The sequence below is a fragment of the Ovis aries genome, chromosome 17 (assembly GCF_016772045.2).
Source record: "Ovis aries strain OAR_USU_Benz2616 breed Rambouillet chromosome 17, ARS-UI_Ramb_v3.0, whole genome shotgun sequence".
Taxonomy (NCBI): domain Eukaryota; kingdom Metazoa; phylum Chordata; class Mammalia; order Artiodactyla; family Bovidae; genus Ovis; species Ovis aries.
In genome coordinates this window covers 10511699-10535572 of record NC_056070.1, presented here as the reverse complement: position 1 = coordinate 10535572, position 23874 = coordinate 10511699, and the positions used below count along the sequence as shown (strand labels likewise).

General features: G+C 45.6%; 1 protein-coding gene across 5 annotated transcripts in view; it reads left to right on the top strand.

Moving 5' to 3' along the window:
• Window positions 1-1218: 1218 nt before the first annotated feature.
• The window catches only part of ARHGAP10 (Rho GTPase activating protein 10), a 375744-nt gene continuing 353088 nt past the window's right edge, over window positions 1219-23874 (top strand). For 3 of the 5 annotated variants that reach the window (XM_060400981.1, XM_015101370.4, XM_060400980.1), the window contains exon 1: window positions 1219-1575. In XM_060400981.1, coding sequence (XP_060256964.1) covers window positions 1422-1575 — 154 coding nt within the window. In that variant the 5' untranslated portion in view covers window positions 1219-1421. The remainder of the gene's footprint in view (window positions 1576-23874) is intronic. The other 2 variants (XM_060400982.1, XM_060400983.1) reach the window with 1 other exon arrangement.

Below are 23874 nucleotides of genomic sequence, written 5' to 3'. Positions count from 1 at the left end.
TACAGAGTTCCTGGTGTGTGCCTGGCAGATAATAATTGCTTAATAAACTGTTGTTTAGTCGCTAAATTGTGTCCGACTCTTGGCGACCCCATGGACTGTAGCCTGTCAGGCTCCTCTGTCTATGGGATTTTCCAGGCAAGAATACTGGAGCGGGTTGCCATTTCTTTCTTCAGGGGCTCTCCCCCACCCAGGGATCGAACCTGGGTCCCCTGCATTGCAGGTGGATTCTGTACCAACTGAGCTACCAGGGGCCCCTAATAAACTGTTAGCTGCTATTATGAACAGTTACTCTAATGAACAATCGGTTTCTTTGAGGTAAGGATTTCAGTCATTCAGAATGCCTATTAACATTGTGAGGACACACTGAATTGTTTGAAGACACATTGAAAAGTACCCCTTTTCAGGGTGCGCTGACAGATTCTCATTCGATCGTCACGCCCATCTGGTGAAAACCACAGAGAACCTGGCAATTGTTCTCAGGTGCTCATTTGTGGTATAATAAAGATCGACTCAATCTACCCTGGCAAATTTAATCTGCTGACTACAGCAGAAACGACTCTACCGTGATCTGACACCCTCTCCCCTACAGCAAGTCGTTCGGTGTGATTACACAGAAGAGTGGAAGAGCAGCTGCCCGCCGCGCAAGAAAATGCTCCTTGCCCTTAAAAAGCTTTCTATCTAAGGTGTAGATTTACAGGCATTTTACTCTAGTCGAGGGCCGAGAATGGGGGGAAAGAGCCCTGCGTGTGCGTCCATTCACAGTTCAGGGTCCGTCCCGGGAGGATGAGACCTAGAGGTCAAACCTTTTACCCCAGCAAGCCAGACCTCAGAGTCGAGCCGTCCGGCTGCGGAGTATTACAGATGCTCCGAAGACACCCCTTCCTGGTCCCGGTCAAGTGCCCCCGCATCAGGGAGCCGACGGTGAGTCACTCCGAAGAGGGGAGCCAAGAAAAGGGGAGGCGCTCGCGCCTGGGGCTGGAGGTGAGCCGCAGGGCGAAATTATACACCAAGGAAGCCTCGGAAGGAAGAGGAGGGGCCACTGCGCGTGGGGAAGAGAAGGAAAAGAAGGAAGAGACGTTCGGGGAAGGCAGGGAGAGGAGGAAGGAGGAAGGCGGAGGGACGAGACAGGGGCGCGCGCGGGCCCGGGCGGGGCGCGCCTCCGGGAGGGCGTGCGGCGCGGGGCCGGGCGGGGCGGGGCCGCGGCGCCCGAGCTCCGGCGGGGGCTGCCGGGATCCCGGCGCCGCGCTCTCGCTCGCCGCTGCCGTGCTGCTGCGTGCGGCCCGGCTGCCCTCCGCGGGGCATGTGCGCGCTGCGCTCGCCGCGCGCCCGGGGCTCCTAGCTTCTCCGGCGCTTGCTACGCTTGCGGCCCCTCACCTCGGCCCGGCGCCCGGCTCGGGCTGTGCGCGCGGAGCGCCGCCGTCATGGGGCTGCAGCCTCTGGAGTTCAGCGACTGCTACCTCGACAGCCCGTGGTTCCGGGAGAGGATCCGTGCCCACGAAGCGGAGCTGGAGAGGACCAACAAGTTCATCAAAGAGCTCATCAAGGACGGCAAGAACCTCATCGCCGCGACCAAAAGTAAGCGGGGCCCCGGGGCGAGGCCAGCAGGAGCCTCTGCCAGAGGGACACCGACCATCCCGTGCCTGGGGCCGGCAGCCGGAGGGTCAGGGGATTCATCCGGCCCCGCGAGGCCCCGCGGTCGTGCTTCCTCGGCTCCTCGGGCAGCCGGGGCGAGTCCCTTTCCCGCCCCTGCCCCCGCGCGGCGGCCCGAGCCGGGAGCCATGCGCGTAAGCTTGCTGCCCGCCAGACCCGCAGCTCCGGCCGGGCGCCCTCGGTGCCTGCGTTCTCCGCCGGACCCGTCGGCAGGCAGGTTCTCTTGCCCCCTAGAGCTGCTCTGTCTCGTCTGAAACACATCAGTTTCACGTCTTGTCTCGTGATCCTTCAGAAGAACTTGCCTGAGGATTCTTTGCAAACCTGCTGAGTTGGTCAGAAGTCCCTTAAGCCGTACCCTTTCTGTGTCTTTTTCGGATCCGCTGCGACAGTCTCGTCCCAGGCGCCTTACTATGCTAAACCCGAAAGTCCACCTGGCGTTGTGAAAATTCCTTTCCTCCTGCTGCGCCGAGGAGGGTTCACAGATCGGAGCTTGTGAGGCTGAGCAGACAGCCTGCCCTCTAGCCCCAGCGAGCCCTGCCTGCAAATAGGGAATTCCACCCCGGCCAAGCTTGCTGCCTTCCAACCCTGTTCGTCTCTATCTTTTGAGCAACTCAGAAGTGGCCACAGGAAAATAAGAGATGTATCCGCTTATAGCGTCTGAAAAGAGTCTAGGAGGGAGGTGGCCTGAAATGCATGCTGAAACACTGAGTTGGTGATGCAGCTGGAAATAGGAAAAAATTAGCTTGAGTGAGGAGCCGGGCCTCCTGAGCACACATGTAACCTATACCCCATCCTGAGGATACCGGTTGAGTGTTGGCTTTTCCCTCTTAAAAAGACCTATCCACGCAGCAGACTGGGAAAAATATCCCATGTCACCGCGTGCCCCCCACCCCAGTTCCCCATTTTGCATTAAGGAAGATGGAAATGTACTGACTGAATTGTCTCAGGTACCCAGCCCAGAGCCTGGAACAGTGCAAATTCAATGAATGAATGAATTGAAAGAAATATGATTTCATGGAAAGAATTCAGTGAGTGAGCCATCTCTAATTTTGGAAGCAAGTCACTCAGCTTCTCTAGGTGATGACCAGGGTTCGTTTTGATTCTGTGACCTCTGGTGTTGCAAAATGAGGATTGGGAATCACTTCCCAAAGTGACATGTGGCTGGTGGGCTATTGCGTTAGTGGCTCTCCAGTGTCTTGGTGTTGTGTGTGTGTTGGGATGGGGATGGGGAGGGGTTGTAAATATGTAGGTGTAAACGGAGAGAGGAGGAGATGAAAAGGACGTGGGATGTGTGTGTGTGTGTGCGCGCGCGTGCAGTGGACATGAGAAAGACTTTCCTTTTGTAGCTTGGTCTTCACTAGTGTCGCTGGCTGGGGGAGTGTCCTTTCTCACTGACTCTAGCAGCTCCCTCTGGCTCGAGGGGTGTGAGGAGGGAGGCTCTGGTGTGGAGAGAGGCAGATGGCAAAGCCAGTCTGGCCACTGGTGGAAAGCTATTTATGTGACTGCATATTCGCTCTTCTGCCAGCAGGACACACGCCTGTGTTCCCGCAGCAGCCAGTGCATCTGGGGGCCCAGCTGTCAGCCCTCCTCTCCAGAATGTAGACTTTCTGGCACTTGCGAATTGACTCCTTACTCCTTTTGATTCTTATCCTTTACTGTAAGACCCATAACTTATGCTTATGCTCTAGAGAGCAACCAAAGTTTCTTTTTTCTCCTTTTCCAGAGAAGGACAGGAACACAGCTTTAGCTCACATGCCTTTGGCAAGTTAGGAAGGACCTGGCCTTTGCCCAGCTTGCCCCATAAAGTTCACATGGAGTTCATATCAAGACTAAGATCGAAGGATGTATCTTGGGACACCTGAGTGTAATTCGCTTCACTGTTAGGGCCTGGCTGCAGGAAAATTAGTCAGGTCACTTTTGAGTTCTGTTTCTCTTGTTCTTTTTTTAAAAAAAATTTTATTTATTTATTATTTATTGTTATTTTTTAACAACTGATTATCGGTTTATTAAAAAGGTTGATTTACATGAGTTCCCTTCTAAGAGGCATCAGTAAGATTCTGCAGTGTTCAGCAGTGACTTGATTAGGTAATTCAAAATTACGGTCGAGGTCAATCATTGGCATAATCAGTTGAGCTTTTCTAGAATATCTGAATCAAGAGGTCGAGGAGAGACCTGAGATAGAGGGAGTAGCTACGGAACGGGGACCAGTCAACTAGCTCAGACTGTGTTTTCTGACACTTTAGGGTTTGTTTTGCAAAAATGGCATTTTCAGAATTGTGCCTTTAAGGGGTTTCCGCTTTTAATTGCCCTGTGTGATGCCTCCTGCATTCACTGAATACTTGTCAGGTTTATGTAACTTTGTTTTTGCTTTTTTTTTTTTTTAAATGTCTTGGTCGTTTGTGAAGGTGTAATCTCTGAAAATTATGAAAACACCCCTATTACCAATACGTTTCTAAATACAAAGCTGACAGCCAAATTGTTACTTCTGTGAAGAATGTATTGAGGCTTTGAATAACCCACAGATTATTAAAGAAGTTGGAGATGAGTTCTGTAGGGCCTGAATGTTTACTCCTGAGTTCAGTTAAGTAGCCAATCAACAAGTGCTTCGCATCTACAGTTTGAGGATCGGGCTGGAGACACAGAGAGGAAACCAAGCGGAGGCCCTTGTCCCTGAGGTTACTGTCCTGTGGTTAAAGTTCAGCTCGATCTAGGAAATGGATTTGAACTCCTGTACACATTGTGCTTAGTTCTTGAAGAAACAAAGGATACACAGACACACAGGTTAAAAGATTCAGAGGATTCAGTGACAGGTTTTCTAACTTGATCAGAAACAAGAGCACGTTGCAAGTTAGAGTGGAAGTTTGGGAATTCTGGTGTTTCAAGGAAGGAATAGAACCTGGTCAGATTGGAAACAGCTGGGAAGAAACCAGACCCCTGTTTGAGTAGGATGAGGAGACCAGTTTGGCCGGAATGGCAGTTTCATTTGAGGGAGTAGATGAGATTGGTGGAAAGGTCAGTTTCAGATGATTGAAGCCGTAAAAGTGGGCTTGGAATGTGGGCTTCATCCTGTGGCGAATCACTGACGGTTTTGCAGCAGAAGCCTGACATAATGGGAAAGAGCTGCTTTAGAGGGATGGTTTGGTGTCTGTCTATGCATGGGGAGTAATTTTGGAGAGAGCAGTGGGGGTGGGTAGGAGCAGAAGAGAGGAGAGTCTGGGATCATTGATTTATGTGATGGGTTTGGAGATCTTTCATTGAGTTCAATGGACTCTTTGTTTAGATGGCTTTTTTTTTTAGCACTTTTCCTTTTTTCCACTCCTTTCTAGAATAATCAGTGTCTTCTTTCAATACAGTTTAAACTTTTGTAAGCCATTCCTCTGATGTCTGTGTAGTTTCAGATGCTTATGTTTCCTAGTGATGTGTATTTATTAGAAATGGCAATAAACCTTATATGCTTTTGCTGTAAAGTTTATAGTTAGTCATTCTTGAGAGAATATGTTCTGTGCTAGAGGAAGACATGTATGTTTTAAACAGATAGTCCTTACAGTCCTTAAGCACTTACATAGCTGAGTAGCAGGCTCCTTAGTAAACTCAGATTGTCTGGGGGTGTGTGTCTGTGTGTGTGAGCTGGAAGGGCCCTCATTAGTCTTCTCTCATCACAGACCTGGGGAATCGTGTTACTGGTGGCCAGAACTAGAACTCGAGTCTTTCAAGTCTTTGTTTTGGTACTTCTTTTAGGCCTTGATATTTTAATGATTTTTACTTTGGTTTTCTTAGGAGCATAAAAGTTCCCCTTTGCTGTCTTTGTGTTTCTTGCTCCAGAGACACGGTTCACGTGGTAATTCCTTTTGGGGAAGTTTGTCAAGTTGCTATTGCATGGAAGCATAGGGAGATTTGGAGGACTTGAAAGAATTTCATTTAGTAAACTTGAGTCTTAGTCTCATTTGTAAAACGGGGTTGTTGCCTATAGCCTTGAGCTTGAACCACATGTGCAAGTGTTTTGAAAACACAAGTGTGAAGCGGTTGTGTAGGTGTTATTGTTTGCCCAGCTAATGTTTTTTCCCTCTGACAATCCAAATTTTGTCCAGATGTCTATGCTGTTTCCCAGATGACTTACAGAAAGGTGTTTAGGGATGATTCTGGTTAGCCTGACTCAGTGGTTCTCAATCCTAATCCTGGTTGACCATTAGGATCACCTAGGGAGCTGTAAACACGCGCGGTCAGGGTTGAGAAGTGCTGAACTCTTAACAACTCAGCATGGTACACCTGTTTTCTGGGCTGGTAATTAGATGAATGAGTGATTGGTATCTCACTTCTGACCAGGGAGACCTGTTAGGAAGTCTGCTGCAGACACTGGGAAAGGTTTTCTTTTTTGAGAGGGGAGACTCGTATGAAGGGTTCTTGCCTTCTGCGATGTGTGTCTGTGTTGCCTGGAGCTGTTCCCGCCATCTCGGGAGGGCGAGTAGAACCAAGATAAGGAGTGGTAACTGAATCTGGAGTTTTGATGCTGTAATGAGAGCCACAGGTGGTCCTGTGCCTGCCTCTCTGGCTCTTCAGTCGCTCGCTTGTGTCTGACCTGTGCGATCACATGGACTGTAGCCCACCAGGCTCCTCTGTCCCTGGGAGTCTCCAGGCAAGAATCTTGGAGTGGGTTGCCATTTCCTTCTCCAGGGGATCTTCCCAACCCAGGGATCTAACCTGGGTCTCTTGCACTGCAGGCAGATTCTTTACCGACTAAGCTACAAGGGAAGTCCAGCAAAATGACGAGCCAGTTTCAGTTGGGTTTTCTGCTACTTAACACTCTTTTTTGTGTTTTGGTTTTTTTGGGCTGCTCCTCATGGCTTATGGGCTTCCCTGGTAGCTCAGCTGGTAAAGAATCTGCCTGTAATGCAGGAGATCCCAGTTCAATTCCTGGGTTGGAAAGATCCCCTGGAGGAGGGCATGGCAACCCAGTCCAGTATTCTTGCCTGGAGACTCCCCATGGACCGAGGAGCCTGGCGGGCTACAGTCCTTGGGGTCGCAAAGAATCTTATATGACTGAGTGACTAAGCACAGCAGCGTACATGTCTTGCAGAATTTTAGTTCCCCAACCAGCGATTGAAACTGGATCCTAACTAAGCTTTGAAAGCATGGACTCCTAACCGATGGACCACCAGGGAATTTCCAACATCCTGATTTTGATGAAGTGGGATAACTGTAAATTGTGGGCTGATGCTCTGATTAAGTGGAATTTCATGAGGCCTGGAAGTAAAATGCTATTTAAGAAGTTAATAAAGTAAATATAATTTTACCGTGAATGGAGGATACTCATCTATATTCTTTGCCCCAAGGGAATTACTGTGGATCCCCTACAGTTCAGGGCATCACTTGGGGGTAAGTCTTAAACTCTCACTTGGGGTTTTACTAGTGACCTGGTCTCTAGTGCTAGGGTAGACTTGCCATGAAAAGAATTCCTATCAGTCTTGACCTGGAATGTGGACCCAGACAGGCTTTAAAGGCTTTCAATACTTTATTCACTGCAAAGGTGGTTCTTGTCTCCATTTAGAGTAGTTCCTATTAATATTTAGCGCTCTCCACCAGCCAGCCCTGTTTGTGTAGAATGTCTGCCAGGTCAGTGCTTGGGGTCTTCTGCTGGGTCATCTGCTGCTCTGGGTCTTCCTGCCGAACTGCTTTTTCCCTGCCCTCCCATTTGCTGCCTCCTACTGAGCTTTCTTTGACCACCTCCTCTTCACTCTGTTTTTTGGTGGTGGCGGGGGTGGGGGGGCACCAGAGAGCATCGTTGACTTCCGGAAGAGGGAGAAGGCAGAGGAGGACGTTTTTGTGTTTTAATTTTTAATATAGCTGGTGAGAGAGTATAGTATAGGAGATAAAGAGCATGGCCAAGGCGCTGCTACTCATTCACCGTGGGACCTTAGTCATGTTGGTTAGCTTTTCTGTATCTGTGTTGTCATCCATAAAATGGAGATGATGAGACTTTCTGGGGAGTCGGGTGGTTAAGACTCCGTGCTTACACTGCAGGGGGCGCAGGTTCAACCCCTGGTCAGTACACTAAGATCCCACACGCTGCAAGGTATGGCCAGAAAGTGAAAAGAAAAAAGAAAATGGAGAGTGTTTCAAACAAGCACACGAACGTGAACAATTATGATGTATTGTCTAATTTGCAGGTATACATTTTTTAATATAAATTTATTTAATTGGAGGCTAATTACTTTACAATATTGTATTGGTTTTGCTATACATCAACATGAATCTGCCACGGGTGTACACGTGTTCCCCATCCTGAGCCCCTTCCAACCTCCCTCCCCATACCATCCCTCTGGGTCATCCCAGTGCACCAGCCCCAAGCATCCTGTATCCTGCATGGAAACTGGACTGGTGATTCGTTTCACATATGATATTATACATGTTTCAATGCCATTCTCCCAAATCAACCCACCCTCTCCCACAGAGTCCAAAAGACTGTTCTATACATCTGTGTCTCTTTTGCTTTCTCGCATACAGGGTTATTGTTACCATCTTTCTAAATTCCATATATATGTGTTAGTATACTGTATTGGTGTTTTTCTTTCCAGCTTACTTCACTCTGTACAATAGGCTCCAGTTTCATCCACCTCATTAGAACTGATTCAAATGTATTCTTTTTAATGGCTGAGTAATACTCCATTGTGTATATGTACCACAGCTTTCTTATCCATTCATCTGCTGTTGGACATCTAGGTTGCTTCCATGTCCTGGCTATTACAAACAGTGCTGCGATGAAAATTGGGGTACACATGTCTCTTTCAGTTCTGGTTTTCTCAGTGTGTATGTCCAGCAGTGGGATTGCTGGGTCATATGGCAGTTCTGTTTCCAGATTTTAAAGGAATCTCCACACTGTTCTCCATAGTGGCTGTACTAGTTTGCATTCCCACCAACAGTGTAAGAGGGTTCCCTTTTCTCCTCACCCTCTCCAGCATTTATTGCTTGTAGATTTTTGGATCTCAGCCATTCTGACTGGCATGAAATGGTACCTCATTGTGGTTTAGATTTGCATTTCTCTGATAATGAGTGATGTTGAGCATCTTTTCATGTGTTTGTTAGCCATCTGTATGTCTTCTTTGGAGAAATGTCTATTTAGTTCTTTGGCCCATTTTTTAATTGGGGTGTTTATTTTTCTGGAATTGAGCTGCAGGAGTTGCTTGTATATTTTTGAGATTAATTCTTTGTCAGTTGCTTCATTTGGTATTATTTTCTCCCATTCTGAAGGCTGTCTTTTCGCCTTGCTTATAGTTTCCTTTGTTGTGCAGAAGCTTTTAATTTTAATCAGGTCCCATTTGTTTATTTTTGCTTTTATTCCCAATATTCTGGGAGGTGAGTCATAGAGGATCCTGCTGTGATTTATGTCGGAGAGTGTTTTGCCTATGTTCTCCTCTAGGAGTTTTATAGCTTGTGGTCTTACATTTAGATCTTTAATCCATTTTGAGTTTATTTTTGTGTATGGTGTTAGAAAGTGTTCTAGTTTCATTCTTTTACAAGTGGTTGACCAGTTTTCCCAGCACCGCTTGTTAAAGAGATGTCTTTTCTCCATTGGATATTCTTGCCTCCTTTGTCAAAGATCAGGTGTCCATAGGAGCGTGGGTACAGGTATACATTTTAGTATGCAGGCTGTTTTCTTGCCCCACAGAATGGCTGCTCTGGCCCAGAGATGAGTGTCTAATCTTTAGTGCCTGTTATCCCTAAGAATGTGTTCGTCCAAATCATTGTGACCAATGGCCAAGAAGAAAGACTTAGTGGTCTAAGGTTGGTAAGGCTTCCAAAGCTTGAATGGAGCTCAGGATGCTAAGAAATCTGGCAGGTTGTGAGTGGATGAATTAAAGCTAAGCGGTGTCTTGGGAGAGTATATTCCAGAATTTGTTTCTGATTCAGAAAGGCCTGAGGGTGATGTGGAAGGTGTCACTAAGAATGTTGGCGATCTAGCCCAGTTGTCTGCAACTAAGGCTCAGGCAGGCAGCCCCAGGCTTGCCATCCAGGGGATTGATAAGACAGAGCCCAAGAGGGCAGGAAGAGCTCAGCTTGAGAAGATAGGGTAACATCGTCAGAGGTTGGAGCCCGCAGATTCTTGAAAAAATCACAACGGTGTTTTTAGAGGATATTCATCTTAGTGTCTAACATGCAGGAGACCCTAACAATTTAGTGGATAGTGTTTGTGTTTACTGTGGGAAATCCACCAGGATTATACAGGGCAGCCAGAGACAGTCTGGAGGAGTTGTTACATAACCTCTTTTCTGCCAAACGATACTCCAAGTCCCCTGGACAGATTTCCAAAGAAGCTGTTTTGAATTCTGACTCCAATAGCTATTTATCACCTTTTGATTTTATTTTTTGGGGGAGAGGTTGAGAGGCAAGAATTACGAAGGAGATGGAAGTACTGTGTAGTCCTCTAGGTACTGTAAGTGCTTAAATGATTGCTGAGTGTGTGTGGTCGTGAATAGGTCCAAGTGTTTACCTCTGACCGTGGGGCTTCCCTGGTGGCTCAGAGTATAAAGAATCTGCCTGCAATGCAGGAGACCTGGGTTCAATCCCTGGGTCAGGAAGATTCCCCTGGAGAAGGGAATGGCTACCCACTCCAGTATTCTTGCCTGGAGAATTCCACGGATAGAGGAGCCTGGTGGGCTACACCGTCCGTAGGGTCACAAAGAGTCAGACATGACTAAGTGACTCACACTGTCACTTTACGTCTGACCATAGTTAATATCATGTGGTGTCTGTTGTCACTTTTTAAAAGTTTAGTGTTAGAAACGTAGCTGTGAATGCACTGCTCTATGGGGTTCAGTGTTCTCTTGTATTGCCTTTGATTTTTCTACAACTTGTTTAGAGAAAACTTGTCAAGTTGGCTTTCTTCACGAGTTGTAGGAGAGTGTTTAGATATTTGTAGATTATGATTCTGATTGACTGTCTTAGATGTTTTTTGCTTGGTTCCTTTTTTTTTTTTTTTTAAGATTGCTTATTTTTGACTGCGCTGGGTCTTCGTTTCTGTAGTTTCTCTATTGCATCGCATGGGGCTTATGGCGCTGGCTTCTCTTATTGTGGAGCTCAGACTCCAGGCCCGCCAGCTTCAGTAGTTGTGGTTACTAGGTTATTTTAACAGAATTACATATCAGAGACTAACAGGCAGTTTACAACTTCAATCAAAAACTGTTATTTGAAATGAACATCATTTAAATGATTTTAACAATGGTAGCTAACCTTTATTAAGCATTTACAGTTTGGTTTCAGTTCAGTCTCTCAGTCATGTCCGACTCTTTGCGACCCCATGAATCGCAGCACGCCAGGCCTCCCTGTCCATCACCAACTCCCGGAGTTCACCCAGACTCACGTCCATCGAGTTGGTGACGCCATCCAGCTATCTCATCCTTTGTCGTCCCCTTCTCCTCCTGCCCCCAATCCCTCCCAGCATCAAAGTCTTTTCCAATGAGTCAACTCTTCGCATGAGGTGGCCAAAATACTGGAGTTTTAGCTTCAGCATCATTCCTTCCAAAGAAATCCCAGGGCTGATCTACTTCAGAATGGACTGGTTGGATCTCCTTGCAGTCCAAGGGACTCTCAAGAGTCTTCTCCAACACCACAGTTCCAAAGCATCAATTATTTGGCGCTCAGCTTTCTTCACAGTTCAACTCTCACATCCGTACATGACTATTGGAAAAACCATAGCCTGACTGGACGGACCTTTGTTGACAAAGTAATGTCTCTGCTTTTGAATATGCTCTCTAGGTTGGTCATCACTTTCCTTCCAAGGAGTAAGCGTCTTTTAATTTCATGGCTGCAGTCACCATCTGCAGTGATTTTGGAGCCCCCCAAAATAGTCTGACACTTTTTCCACTGTTTCCCCATCTATTTGCCATGAAGTGATGGGACCAGATGCCATGATCTTCGTTTTCTGAATGTTGAGCTTTAAGCCAACTTTTTCACTTTCCTCTTTCATTTTATTCAAGAGGCTTTTTAGTTCCTCTTCACTTTCTGCCATAAGCGTGGTGTCATCTGCATATCTGAGGTTATTGATATTTCTCCAGGCAATCTTGATTACAGCTTGTGTTTCTTCCAGCCCAGCGTTTCTCATGATGTACTCTGCATAGAAGTTAAATAAGCAGGGTGACAATATACAGCCTTGACATACTCCTTTTCCTATTTGGAACCAGTCTGTTGTTCCATGTCCAGTTCTAACTGTTGCTTCCTGATCTGCAGGCAGATTTCTCAAGAGGCAGGTCAGGTGGTCTGGTATTCCCATCTCTTTCAGAATTTTCCGCAGTTTATTGTGATCCACACAGTCAAAGGCTTTGGCATAGTCAATAAAGCAGAAATAGATGTTTTTCTGGAACTCTCTTGCTGTTTTGATGATCCAGCGGATGTTTGCAATTTGATCTCTGGTTCCTCTGCCTTTTCTAAAACTAGCTTGAACATCTGGAAGTTCACAGTTCACGTATTGCTGAAGCCTGGCTTGGAGAATTTTGAGCATTACTTTACTAGCATGTGAGATGAGTGCGATTGTGTGGTAGTTTGAGCATTCTTTGGCATTGCCTTTTTTTGGAATTGGAATGAAAACTGACCTTTTCCAGTCCTGTGGCCACTGCTGAGTTTTCCAAATTTGCTGGCATATTGAGTGCAGCACTTTCACAACATCATCTTTCAGGATTGGAAACAGCTCTACTGGAATTCCATCACCTCCACTAGCTTTGTTCGTAGTGATGCTTTCTGAGGTCCACTTGACTTCACATTCTAGGATGTCTGGCTCTAGGTGAGTGATCACACCATCGTGATTATCTTGGTTGCGAAGATCTTTTTTGTACAGTTGTTCTGAGTATTCTTGCCACCTCTTCTTAATATCTTCTGCTTCTGTTAGGTCCATACCATTTCTGTCCTTTATCAAGCCCATCTTTGCATGAAATGTTCCCTTGGTATCTCTAATTTTCTTGAAGAGATCTCTAGTCTTTCCCATTCTGTTGTTTTCCTCTATTTCTTTGCACTGATCGCTGAGGAAGGCTTAAACAGTTTGGTTTACTTTGTGGTAAATCCTCTTATTTACTGTGAAAACTTCCTCAATGAGGTATGTTGTTATTTACCCCGTTCCAGATTTGGAAACTAATTTAGCGAGGTTAACAGCTTGTTCCAGTCACACAGTTCGTCAGTGGTGGAGCTGGAATGTGAACCCACATTTGTCGGACTCCAAAACCCTTAACCACAATAGTAAGCTGTCTCTCTAAAGGGATGTAACTGCGGTCTTCCGTTAGGAGAAGTTACTACAGTAAGACCTGCTTATCTGGCAAGCGTTATACATTTCACGATCTAGTTAGGAGACTGTGCTTATTAGCTCAGTTCAAGGACCATGATTTAGAATTTAAGGCCACCTGGGATGGCTACTGTAAGTAAAACTGATTGTTAATTTGTGTAGTAAGTGTGGGTATTCAGAGATTGGGTTGATTTAGGATCAGTTGCTAGTTGGAGATGTCTCTCTTCCTGCCTCTTAATCTCATCTCTTCCTTTCTCTTAGTGTCTCTTTTCCTCTCCATTTCTCATCCCAGCTTTTAGAAGCGTAAATTTCAATTTTGTTATATATATATACATATATATACACGTGTATATATATGTATGTGTATACATATGTGGGTTTCCCTGGTAGCTCAGATGGTAAAGAATCCACCTGCAATGTGAGAGACCTGGGTTCAGTCGATCCCTGGGTTAGAAGATCCCCTGGAGGAGGGCATGGCAACCCACTCTAGTATTCTTGCCTGGTGAATCCTCATGGACAGAGGAGCCTGGTGGGCTGCAGACCATGGGGTTGAAAAGAGTCGGACACGACTGAGCAACTAAGCACAGCACACATATATGTATATACATATATGTATTTATGTGTGTGTATATATATTGTTTGGCCACACCACTGGGCTTGCAGGATCTTAGTTCCCTGACCAGGGATTGCACCCTCAGCAGTGGAAGTGTGGAGTCCTAATCACTGGACTGTCAGGGAAGTCCTTTGTTCTCATATTTTAGTATTAGGCTTTTTCCTAATGTCGAGTCAGTTTAGAACTGTAAAATGATACAGAGAGTCTCATCCTAAACCACTCTGTATTTGCCGTTCAGCTTTGAAATAAAAGCTTCTGTCTGCCTCTTCTCAATGGCACCCTTTCCCTGAAGAGGTGCAACTATCTCAAATCTGGCATGCATTATTCCCAGGTATTTTAACTCATTATTGACTGGAGGATTTTTGTGGAAACTAATGCTTGTGGCCATCGTTTTGTTACATAAGTGATATTGGTATGTTTCCAATCAATAATGTTCTGGTAACAAAAGATGTATTAATACGTTTCCAGTTAATAATGTGTTAATACATTTGCACACATTCCTAAAGACAGTATGTTTTGCGTGTTTTTAGCACTGGGTGTTCTTTGGAAGGAATGATGCTAAAGCTGAAACTCCAGTACTTTGGCCACCTCATGCGAAGAGTTGACTCATTGGAAAAGACTCTGATGCTGGGAGGGATTGGGGGCAGGAGGAGAAGAGGTCGACAGAGGATGAGATGGCTGGATGGCATCACGGACTCGATGGACGTGAGTCTGAGTGAACTCCGGGAGTTGGCGATGGACAGGGAGGCCTGGCGTGCTGCGATTCATGGGGTCGCAGAGTCGGACACGACCGAGCGACTGAACTGAGTCATCATATAATGGATTCATACTACATGTGTTCACGTGTGCTTAGTTGTGACCGACTCTTTGCAACCCTGTGGCCAGGCTCCTCTGTCCATGGAATTCTCCCAGCAAGAATACTGAAGTGAGTTGCTGTTGCCTTCTCCAGGGATCTTGCTGACCCAGGACTTGGACCTGGGTCTTTTCCATCTCCTGCATTGGCGGGTGCATTCTCTATCACTGCACCACCCGGGAAGCCCATATGGGTTCTTCTGCAGCTTTTTCCCCTTGACATCCTATTTGTGAGATTTATCCACGTGGATGCATGTAGCTCCGTTTCATTGAGTTTGACCTTTTTCCTACAAGTGGCATTTAAAAAGACTTGGTTAATTGAAGTTAATGTAGATACTCTAAGGTGTTTTGTGAGGTACCTTATTTACATGCAGTTTTTGGATTGTGAGACAATATATTTGGAGAATTTATTCAGTATGAAAGCCCTGGTGTTATTTTTATAAACTTTGAAACACTATGTCTGGGGACTTCCTGGGTGGTCTAGTGGTGGGACTCTGTGCTCCTAATGCAGGGGGCCTGGGTTCAATCCCTGGTCAGGGAACTAAGATCCCACATGCCGCAACTAAAGATCTGCATGCTGTGACTAAGACCCAGTGCAGCCAAATACATTAAAAAAAATCCAAACACTAACTCTAACAACCAGCAGATAACGAAGTCGTGAATTTTAAAGATATTTAATAAAATGTCTGTTTGATATTTAATGTTACCAGCTTGGCATGGGCAATCAGAACAAATCAGTTTAAATTTCAAGATTGGAAAAAATAACTGGCCTGAGTCACACAAAATCTTCAAGGGCCTTTTTGCCTTACTGAAATTAGATTTTCAGTATTAGCATGTGAAAAAAAAATGGTCATCTTCATAAACACAGTGCTCTTTAAGCACTCTGGAAACTGTCAGTCTGGTTAGGTCAGATGAGCATGATTTTTAAGGCAGGGATTGGTTGGTATTTTGATAGGCCTCTGTGCAAACAGCCTGTTTATTTAATTACCCTAATGTAGGAAATGTAGGGACATAATTTATGGACTTGCTAGGGGGATGTTTTTCCAATTAGAAAGCTTTGACATCCTTCTCTTTAAATAAACAGGCACACTGAAAAAAAACCCTGACACTGGACATTTTAAGCGCAGACATCTCTTTAAGCCCCGAGATCTGCTGGGATTGCTGCTGGAATGCTGCTGCTAGGCCTGCCTCTCTGGTCAGACTAGAATTTCCTCCCTGCGCTTCCTGAGGAAGATGTTAATCTTGTGCCACTTAATATTTCAACAGGGAGTGTGAGTTTTCTTTCCTTGTTGCCTGGTTCACCCGCAGGCACTGTCTGCCCTTTGCTCCGAGGTTCCATCACCTTCTAGTAGCGGACGAGTCACGATTGGGTATGTGACTGGAGGAAAAATCAGTTTGGCCAGAGTGATGTCACCTCTGGCCTGAATACTGGATATATTTAGGATTCTCATTAAAATGTGCTTTTAAAAAATTTTTGACTATAAAGTTAGCTCCACCACTGATTAGGTGACCTTGGGCAAGTTAGTGAAACCCTCAGTGGCTAATTTTCTGTTTGTTAGTAAAATGGAGATACCAAGAACTCTACCTCAAGGGATGGTGATATTTAATCCTCATGTTACTTATGAAAGATCTTAGAGCTCTCCCTGGCCCATGGTAGGTACTGTCATCATCACCATCATCCCCCTGCTCCCCACCATCATGTTCATTATTGGAAGATGACTTCCTTAGACTGAACTTGAATATGGTTGTGGCTTTCCCCGTAGTAACAGTGGAAATCATCTGTGAACACGTATTCTTTTCTGTCTTTGAGGCTCACGATATTTTGAAATTCAGGGCTGATACAGGCCTCTCATTTATTAAGCAGGAGAAACCTTCTGTAACAGGTTGTTGAAATCCAGCATATTACTGAAGATCTTGGCTTGAAAGTTTTGGAAACAAAGCCAACAAAGTACAAGGGAGCGGAGTGTCATTGACACGTCATCTCTTATATTTGAGAACCTGGCAGATAGTACTTCTATCGCTCTGACAGATAGTTTTGTTTTTCTTTTGTGAAATGCAGGTCAAAGGCAGCCCAGCCAAATGTTAAGGATCATGATGTTTGAAGTCAGATCCATTTACTGTGGATGACCTTGGGTGACTTTGCTTAACTTCTTTGTGCCTTAATTTCCTCATCTGTCAAATGTGGATAGTAATTTTATCTCCCTGAATGTTGCTAAGATTAAATTAATTATTTGTAAAGTGCTTAAAAAGACAGCCTGGTCTATAGTGAGCCTTATATGTGTTTTCTTAAGTCTAAGAAAAAAATTTAAAAATCTGTTTACTATTTAGTTATCACTATAATAATCTCATTTGTCACAGTGGAAGAAAGGCGTCATCTGAAGCCACTGAACCCAACCTGTTGTGGGGTTAGTTGCTAGAGGGTTAGGGGCTTCCCTGGTGGTGCAGAGGTTAAAGCGTCTGCCTGCAATGTGGGAGGCCTGAGTTCGATCCCTGGGTCGGGAAGATCCCCTGGAGAAGGAAATGGCAACCCACTCCAGTATTCTTGCCTGGAGAATCCCATGGATGGAGGAGCCTGGTAGGCTACAGTCCACCGGTTGCAAAGAGTTGGACACAACTGAGCGACTTCACTTTCACTTTCACAGCAATAAGGAGAGCTGGTATATCTATGCCGAAGTTAGCCTTCTCATGGGGGAGATAGATTAATTAAGCATTGTCATTCACACTGTTGAGTGACAATGGAGAATGGGGTGCTGTAGCCATAGTTAATAGGACTAACTGGTTGAGGGGGTCAAGGAGGACTTTAAGAAATTAGAAACTTCTCAGAGACTTCCCTAGTGGTCCAGTGGTTAAGACTCTGGTTTTCCACTGCAGGGGGATATGACCTTGGTCCCTGCTTGGAGAGCTAAGATCCTACATATGCAAGGTGCAGCCTATAAAAAAACAAAGAAGTTGGTAACTTCTACGCTGAGACCAGAAGGAGGTCTATGCTGCGGGTAGGGAAGAAGGATGTTCCCCAGGTAGGGTAGGAGGATGTTCCCCGTAGTGAAATGCAGGCGGGTGGCCTGGAGGCAACAGCGAGCACGTGGGTGTGGCTACGGGACCAGCACGGATGGGGTGGGGCCTGGAGGTGGCGGGGGAGCAGGAAGAGGGGGCTACGGTGCAGAGGCAAGGGCGGGAAGGGTCTGGTGAAGCAGGTTGGGGACTTCAGACCCCTTATCCAAAGGACGGTAGAAAGCTATGGTATGTCACCCCTGTCTTTGAGCAGGGGATCGGCCACATCCGAGTTGTGTCTTAGAAAGGTTTAGGAAGCCTGCAACCGGGAGAATGGATTTGAGGACCGCGGGCCTGGAGGGTGGGCGCTCACTCATTCAGGCCAGAGACTTTGGTGGACGAGGCAGGCTGTTAAGGGGCCGGGATTCTGGGGCTTTGGTGGCCGCTTGGGTCGGGGTGCTGAGGAAGGATGCCTTAGAGATGACTCCTGGGTGCCTGGCCTGGGCACAGTGAGGGCCGTGTGCTGAAGTGGGCCAGCCAGAGGAACGGGTTTGGTGGGAACGCGGAGGTGTTCGTGGTTCCGGCTGCGTAGGCGGCGGTGCTTCCGGGTTCTCCTCTGGCTGTGCTTGAGAGGTATTTATTTCTTTTATGAGTGCGTGTTGCAGAACATCTGCTTCTGCTTTATTGACTAGCCAAAGCCTCTGACTGTGTGGATCACAACGAACTCTGGAAAATTCTTGAAGAGATAGGAATATCAGACCACCTGACCTGCCTCTTGAGAAACCTGTATGCAGGTCAGGAAGCAAGAGTTAGAACTGGACATGGAACAACAGACTGGTTGCAAATTGGGAAAGGAGACCAACAAGGTTGTATATCGTCACCCTGCTTATTTAACTTATATGCAGAGCACATCATGAGAAACACTGGGCTGGAGGAAGCACAAGCTGGAATCAAGATTGCTGGGAGAAATATCAATAACCTCAGATATGCAGATAACACCACCCCTTATGGCAGAAAGTGAAGAAGAACTAAAGAGCCTCTTGATGAATGTGAAAGAGGAGAGTGAAAAAATTGGCTAAAAACTCAGCAGTCAGAAAACGAAGATCATGGCATCTGGTCCCATCACTTCATGGCAAATAGATGGTGAAACAGTGGAAACAGTGTCAGACTTTATTTTGGGGGGTTCCAAAATCACTGCAGATGGTGACTGCAGCCTTGAAGTTAAAAGAGCTTACTCCTTGGAAGAAAGGTTATGACCAACCTAGAGAGCATATTCAAAAGCAGAGACATTACATTGCCAACAAAGGTCCATTTAGTCAAAGCAATGGTTTTTCCAGTAGTCATGTTACAGTTGGGCTATAAGGGAAGCTGAATGCCGAAGAATTGATGCTTTGGAACTGTGGTGTTGGAGAAGACTCTTGAGAGTCCCTTGGACTGCAAGGCGATCCAACCAGTCCATCCTAAAGGAAATCAGTTACGAATATTCATTGGAAGGACTGATATTGAAGCTAAAACTCCAATACTTTGGTCACCTGATGTGAGGAACTGACTCACTGGAGAAGATCCTGATTCTGGGAAACGTTGGAGGCAGGAGAAGAAGGAGATGACAGAGGATGAGATGGCTGGATGGCATCACTGACTTGATGGGCATGAGTTTGAGTGAACTCCAGGAGTTAGTGATGGACAGGGAGGCCTGGCATGCTGCAGCCCATAGGATCACAAAGAGTCAGACACGACTGAGCAACTGAACTGATTGCAGAACAGGGATCACAGCTGAAGAGACTGAAGACATAGCATCAAGATAGGAAATGACGCTGGCAACTGGATCACCAACCTGCTGGAGAGAAACTGTGGAGGAAGAGGCAGGGTGGCTCAGGGCAGGTCCTGGAGAATGGAACTGAAAAATTTTTTTTGTTTGGCTGTGTTAGGTCTTAGTTGAGGCATGTGGGGTCTAGTTCTCTGACCAGGGATTGAACCCAGGCTCCTTGCATTGGGAGCTCGGAGTCTTAGCCACTGGACCACCAGGGAAGTCCTGAGAATGGAATTTCTAAGGAGTGGGTAGAAGAGGCTGAGAAAGACATTTGAATAGTAGCTGTTGAGAGGGAGGCAGCGGGTGGAAAAGGCCAGACAGGATTGCACGAGCAGAAAGATAGTTTTAGAAAGTAGGGAGTAGACAGGGCCGTGCTGTGGAGATGTCAGGTCCCAGGGGCCCAGGTGACACTGTGTTAGCAAGACAGCGGTCATTGACACGCCTCTGTATGAGATGGCTAAGTAACAATGACTGCAGGATAGCGTGGGGAACTCTGTAATCACCTGTATGGAAATAAAATCTGAAAAAGAGTAGATACATGTATAGCTGATTCACTTTTCCGAAACCAGCACAACACTGTAAGTCAACTAGATTCCGATAAAAACTTTGAAGAAAACAACAGCAATTTTTTTTAAAGTTTATTTTTATTTTTGCTGTGCTGCGTTTTAGTTGCAGCATGCAGGATCTTTTTATTAGTGGCATGTGGGATCTAGTTCCCTGACCAGGGACCGAACCTAGGCCCTCTGAATTTGGAGCGTGGAGTCTTAGCCACTGGACTACCAAGGAAGTTTCAATGGATGGGATTTGAACAGGCCAGCGTAAGTGTCCAACAGAGAAGAGGAGATGGAAGGTTCAGGGGATAGTCCAGCAAATACAGTGCTTCGGAACAGTATAGAAGTTGGGATTCAGGTTCCGGGTGAAGGGGAGACGCATCTATTTCAGTAATAGAAGGGGCAGAAATGATGGGTGCAGACCCAGCTCTATTTGTAGCTTTGTGTCAGGACATTGAGGAAATGACGAACTGACGGATTTATGCTCTCTGTGAGGTTGACAGCAACATGGTTTCAGTAATGAACTGTGTTTTAATTTTTCCCCACCACATTCTTTTTCTGCTTAATAAATAGTAGACAACTTGTAAAAGTTTTCTCTCTTTCAACTGGATATGATGGAATACAGTTGTTAAACTGAGGGGAAATGATGAGAGGAGAAAAAAATAGGAATAAAATGTCTGGAAAAACAGTCCTCAAGACATGTGTCTGTTTCAGAGTTCTTTTGGCACCTCAGGTTGAGTACTTCATTCAAACACTCTTTAATTTTTTTAAACACGCTATTGACCTGGAAATTGTTGCAGAAACTAATGCCTGTGGCTGGTGATTTGTTATGTAAGTGACTATTGATATATCTCTGGTCAATAACGTTCGAGTAACAAAAGATGTATTAATATGTCTCTGGTTAATGAGTTGTTAAGCAGTCAGTGGAGATGCCTTTTTTCTTTTTCACTGAGGACCACTGCTGATGTTTCGATGTGATTGCAGTGGAGTCATGCTGGTTCTCTTTGAATGTCTGCAGAGAAGAAATTTCTCTTGACAACATTGGAGAAGCGATTCTAGGACTTCAGGTTCAGAAGAGAACCTGTAAGAATTAAAGGTTGTAGTCAGTATCAGTGATCGGAACATTTCTTTTCCAGTTAACTGCTTAGTTAGGTTCTAACTAGTTTAAGAAACAATTTATGGCCATCCCCTTCCCTTAGGCCCCTGATGAATAGTCTCTGGGCATCTGGTACCATCAAGGTTGGGAAATGTGGAGACTTTCAGGTTCTTCAGTGTGAGGGCTTCTAGGACTTGGTGAAGTTCATTGCCTGTGCCCCTAGAGCTAGAGTTGGTGGCCTGTTCTTGTGGAAAGCAGTAGGATAGGGTTCTGATTCTTTTTTTTTTTCCCCTCTTCTTGACAGTTCAGAATTTTGGCATAAAACATGCTGTGTATCCTCATGTGTTGCCTTCCGTAGCAAGTGAGAGAAATCCAACTAAAACTAGTTGAGGCAAAAAAAGACTTTCTGGTTCATGTGAGCCAAGTCTCAGGAGTGGGGCTGCTTTAGATACATAGGCAGCCAAGGCTTCAAGCAGTGTCATCTGGTCTCTCTTTTTGCATCCTAGCACTTGCTGCAGTTGGCTTGATCCCAGTGGGCGCTCTTTCCCTAAAGTGGTGATAGCTTAGGGTTACTTGCTCCTTAAGGTTACTTTTTAAAAGAGCTTTCTTTCTTTGTTGGCTGTGATGAGTCTTCATGGTCGGACGCAGGCTTTCCCTGGGTGAGGCGAGTGCAGGCTACTCTTACTGGAGCACGCAGGCTTCTTGTGGTGGCTTCTCCTGTTGCGGAGCACAGGCTGTAAACTCACGGCTTCAGTAGTTGGAGCATGTGGGTTCAGTAGCTGTGTCACATGGGGTTAGCTGCCCTGTGGCATGTGGAATCTTCTGGGACCAGAGACAGAACCAGTGTCCCTTGCATTGCAAGGCGGGGCGAATTCTGAATCACTGGGCCACCAGGGAAGCCCCTGCTTGTCTTTCTCATTGCTCTGGGGGTTCCAGAGAACAATGCCTCCTTTTCCTTAGGGCGGATGTTCTCAAACAGATGATTTTGTGATGCCCTGGAGACGTTTTTGTTGTCATAATTGGCATAGATGGCTGCTGGCATCTAATATGTAGAGGCCAACAATACCCTGAGGCTGGAATAGCCTTTGATGCACAGGGGCTACTGCCCCTGCTCTCCCTGCCCCTGCCCCAAGAGCTTTCTAGCTCAGAGCTACTTGCACTGAGGTTGAGAGAGAGACTATGTATTGTGTCTATCAGGATGCTTTGGGGCATAAAGTTCTGCCAGTCCAACAGGCATAAACTGATCTTGTCCTAGGTGAACCTGAACATGTGGTTGCCTTCCCTGAAGGCCCTGTCTCTCCTGGGTCACTTGTCCAGCCTGGAGCCGTCACTCGGTGTGGGGGGTGGGACACCTTGGCCAGCTTGAATCCCATGCCTACCAGTGGGGAGAAGAAGCAGGTGACCAGTGATGATCTGCTTCACCAGAACACCATGGGTCCTAACGAGAGATGTACAGACTGTAGAAAAAAGCTCTGTTCAGTGTGCAAGAGTATATGCATTTTCTAGAAGCTTTCTAAGTTCTTTTTTAAAAAAATTTTATTTTTGTTGTAGTTGATTTACAAAGTTGTGTTTCAGGTGTATAGCAAAGTGTTTCAGTTATACGTATATATGTGTGTATATATATATTAGATTCTTTTCCCTTATAGGTTATTACAGAATATGCTATTATAGTAGGTTCTTGTTGGGAACGTGCATCTTGGAAAGTATCTTTACTAAACCTGGCTTTTCTGGGCCTAAGGGTATGTATGGTGATTGCAGCCATGAAATTAAAAGACGCTTACTCCTTGGAAGGAAACTTATGACCAACCTAGATAACATATTAAAAAGCAGAGGTATTACTTTACCAACAAAGGTCCGTCTAGTCAAGGCTATGGTTTTTCTAGTGATCATATATGGACGTGAGAGTTGGACTGTGAAGAAAGCTGAGTGCCTAAGAATTGATGCTTTTGAACTGTGGTGCTGGAGAAGACTCTTGAGAGTCCCTTGAACTGCAAGGAGATCCAACCAGTCCATCCTAAAGGAGAACGGTCCTGGGTATTCTTTGGAAGGACTGATGCTGAGGCTGAAACTCCAATACTTTGGCCACCTCATGCAAAGAGTTGACTCATTGGAAAAGACCCTGATGCTGGGAGGGATTGGGGGCAGGAGGAGAAGGGGACGACAGAGGATGAGATGGCTGGATGGTATCACCAGCTTGATGCACATAAGTTTGGGTGAACTCCGGGAGTTGGTGATGGACAGGGAGGCCTGGCGTGATGGGATTCATGGGGTCGCAAAGAGTGGGACACGACTGAGCAACTGAACTGAATGGAATCGAAGGGTATGTGGCAAAGGGCTCTGTGAGATTAGCCAGTCAAGATAAGAGTGGCTTCTCTTTTTTTCCCCATTGCTTGGTTGATTCATTTTAACCAAAATAGAGAAGGATGGGAGAGATGAGAGGGTGGAAACAAAGACTCTGGTCTGTGCAGCTCCTCTGGATACAAAGTCAAGGTTGTTGATTCTCTGCTGTGCTGAGTGTCTGTACTGAGCAGCATTTAATCTCTGACCTCCGGAGTAGCTCAGATACTTGTGGTCATTGTGGGAAAGCTGAAAGTAGTTAACATTTACAACGTCTTGTTAGAGTCCAAGGAAACATTTTCAAGTTAAATAGTGATTTTTCTGGGATTGTTTAGATTTCTGACACTCATAGTGTTCTTGTTTAGTTTTGGAGAAGGTATTGTTAAAAAAAACAACAACAACTGATCTTTGTGCGTGTAATTCATCTGGCAAAAGGATTGAGTAATTTTATGTTCTGTTTTCCTTTTTAAACAAAATTCTTGAAGAGAAACGAGGGCAGATTTTAAAAACTTCTGATTTTCTGTATTGCTGGCTTAATTTTAATTTTGAAACCATTTGAGAAATCCTGTAAACACCTAGAAAAGTTGTCCAAATCAATTTATTTTCTTTTGAAATTGTGTGATGGTCTTTGGAAATACTTTCCTTGTCTCTGTTTTACTGTGCGTGTTGCTTAGTATCTAAAACAAGACTTTGGAAGTAGGTAAGTGACCT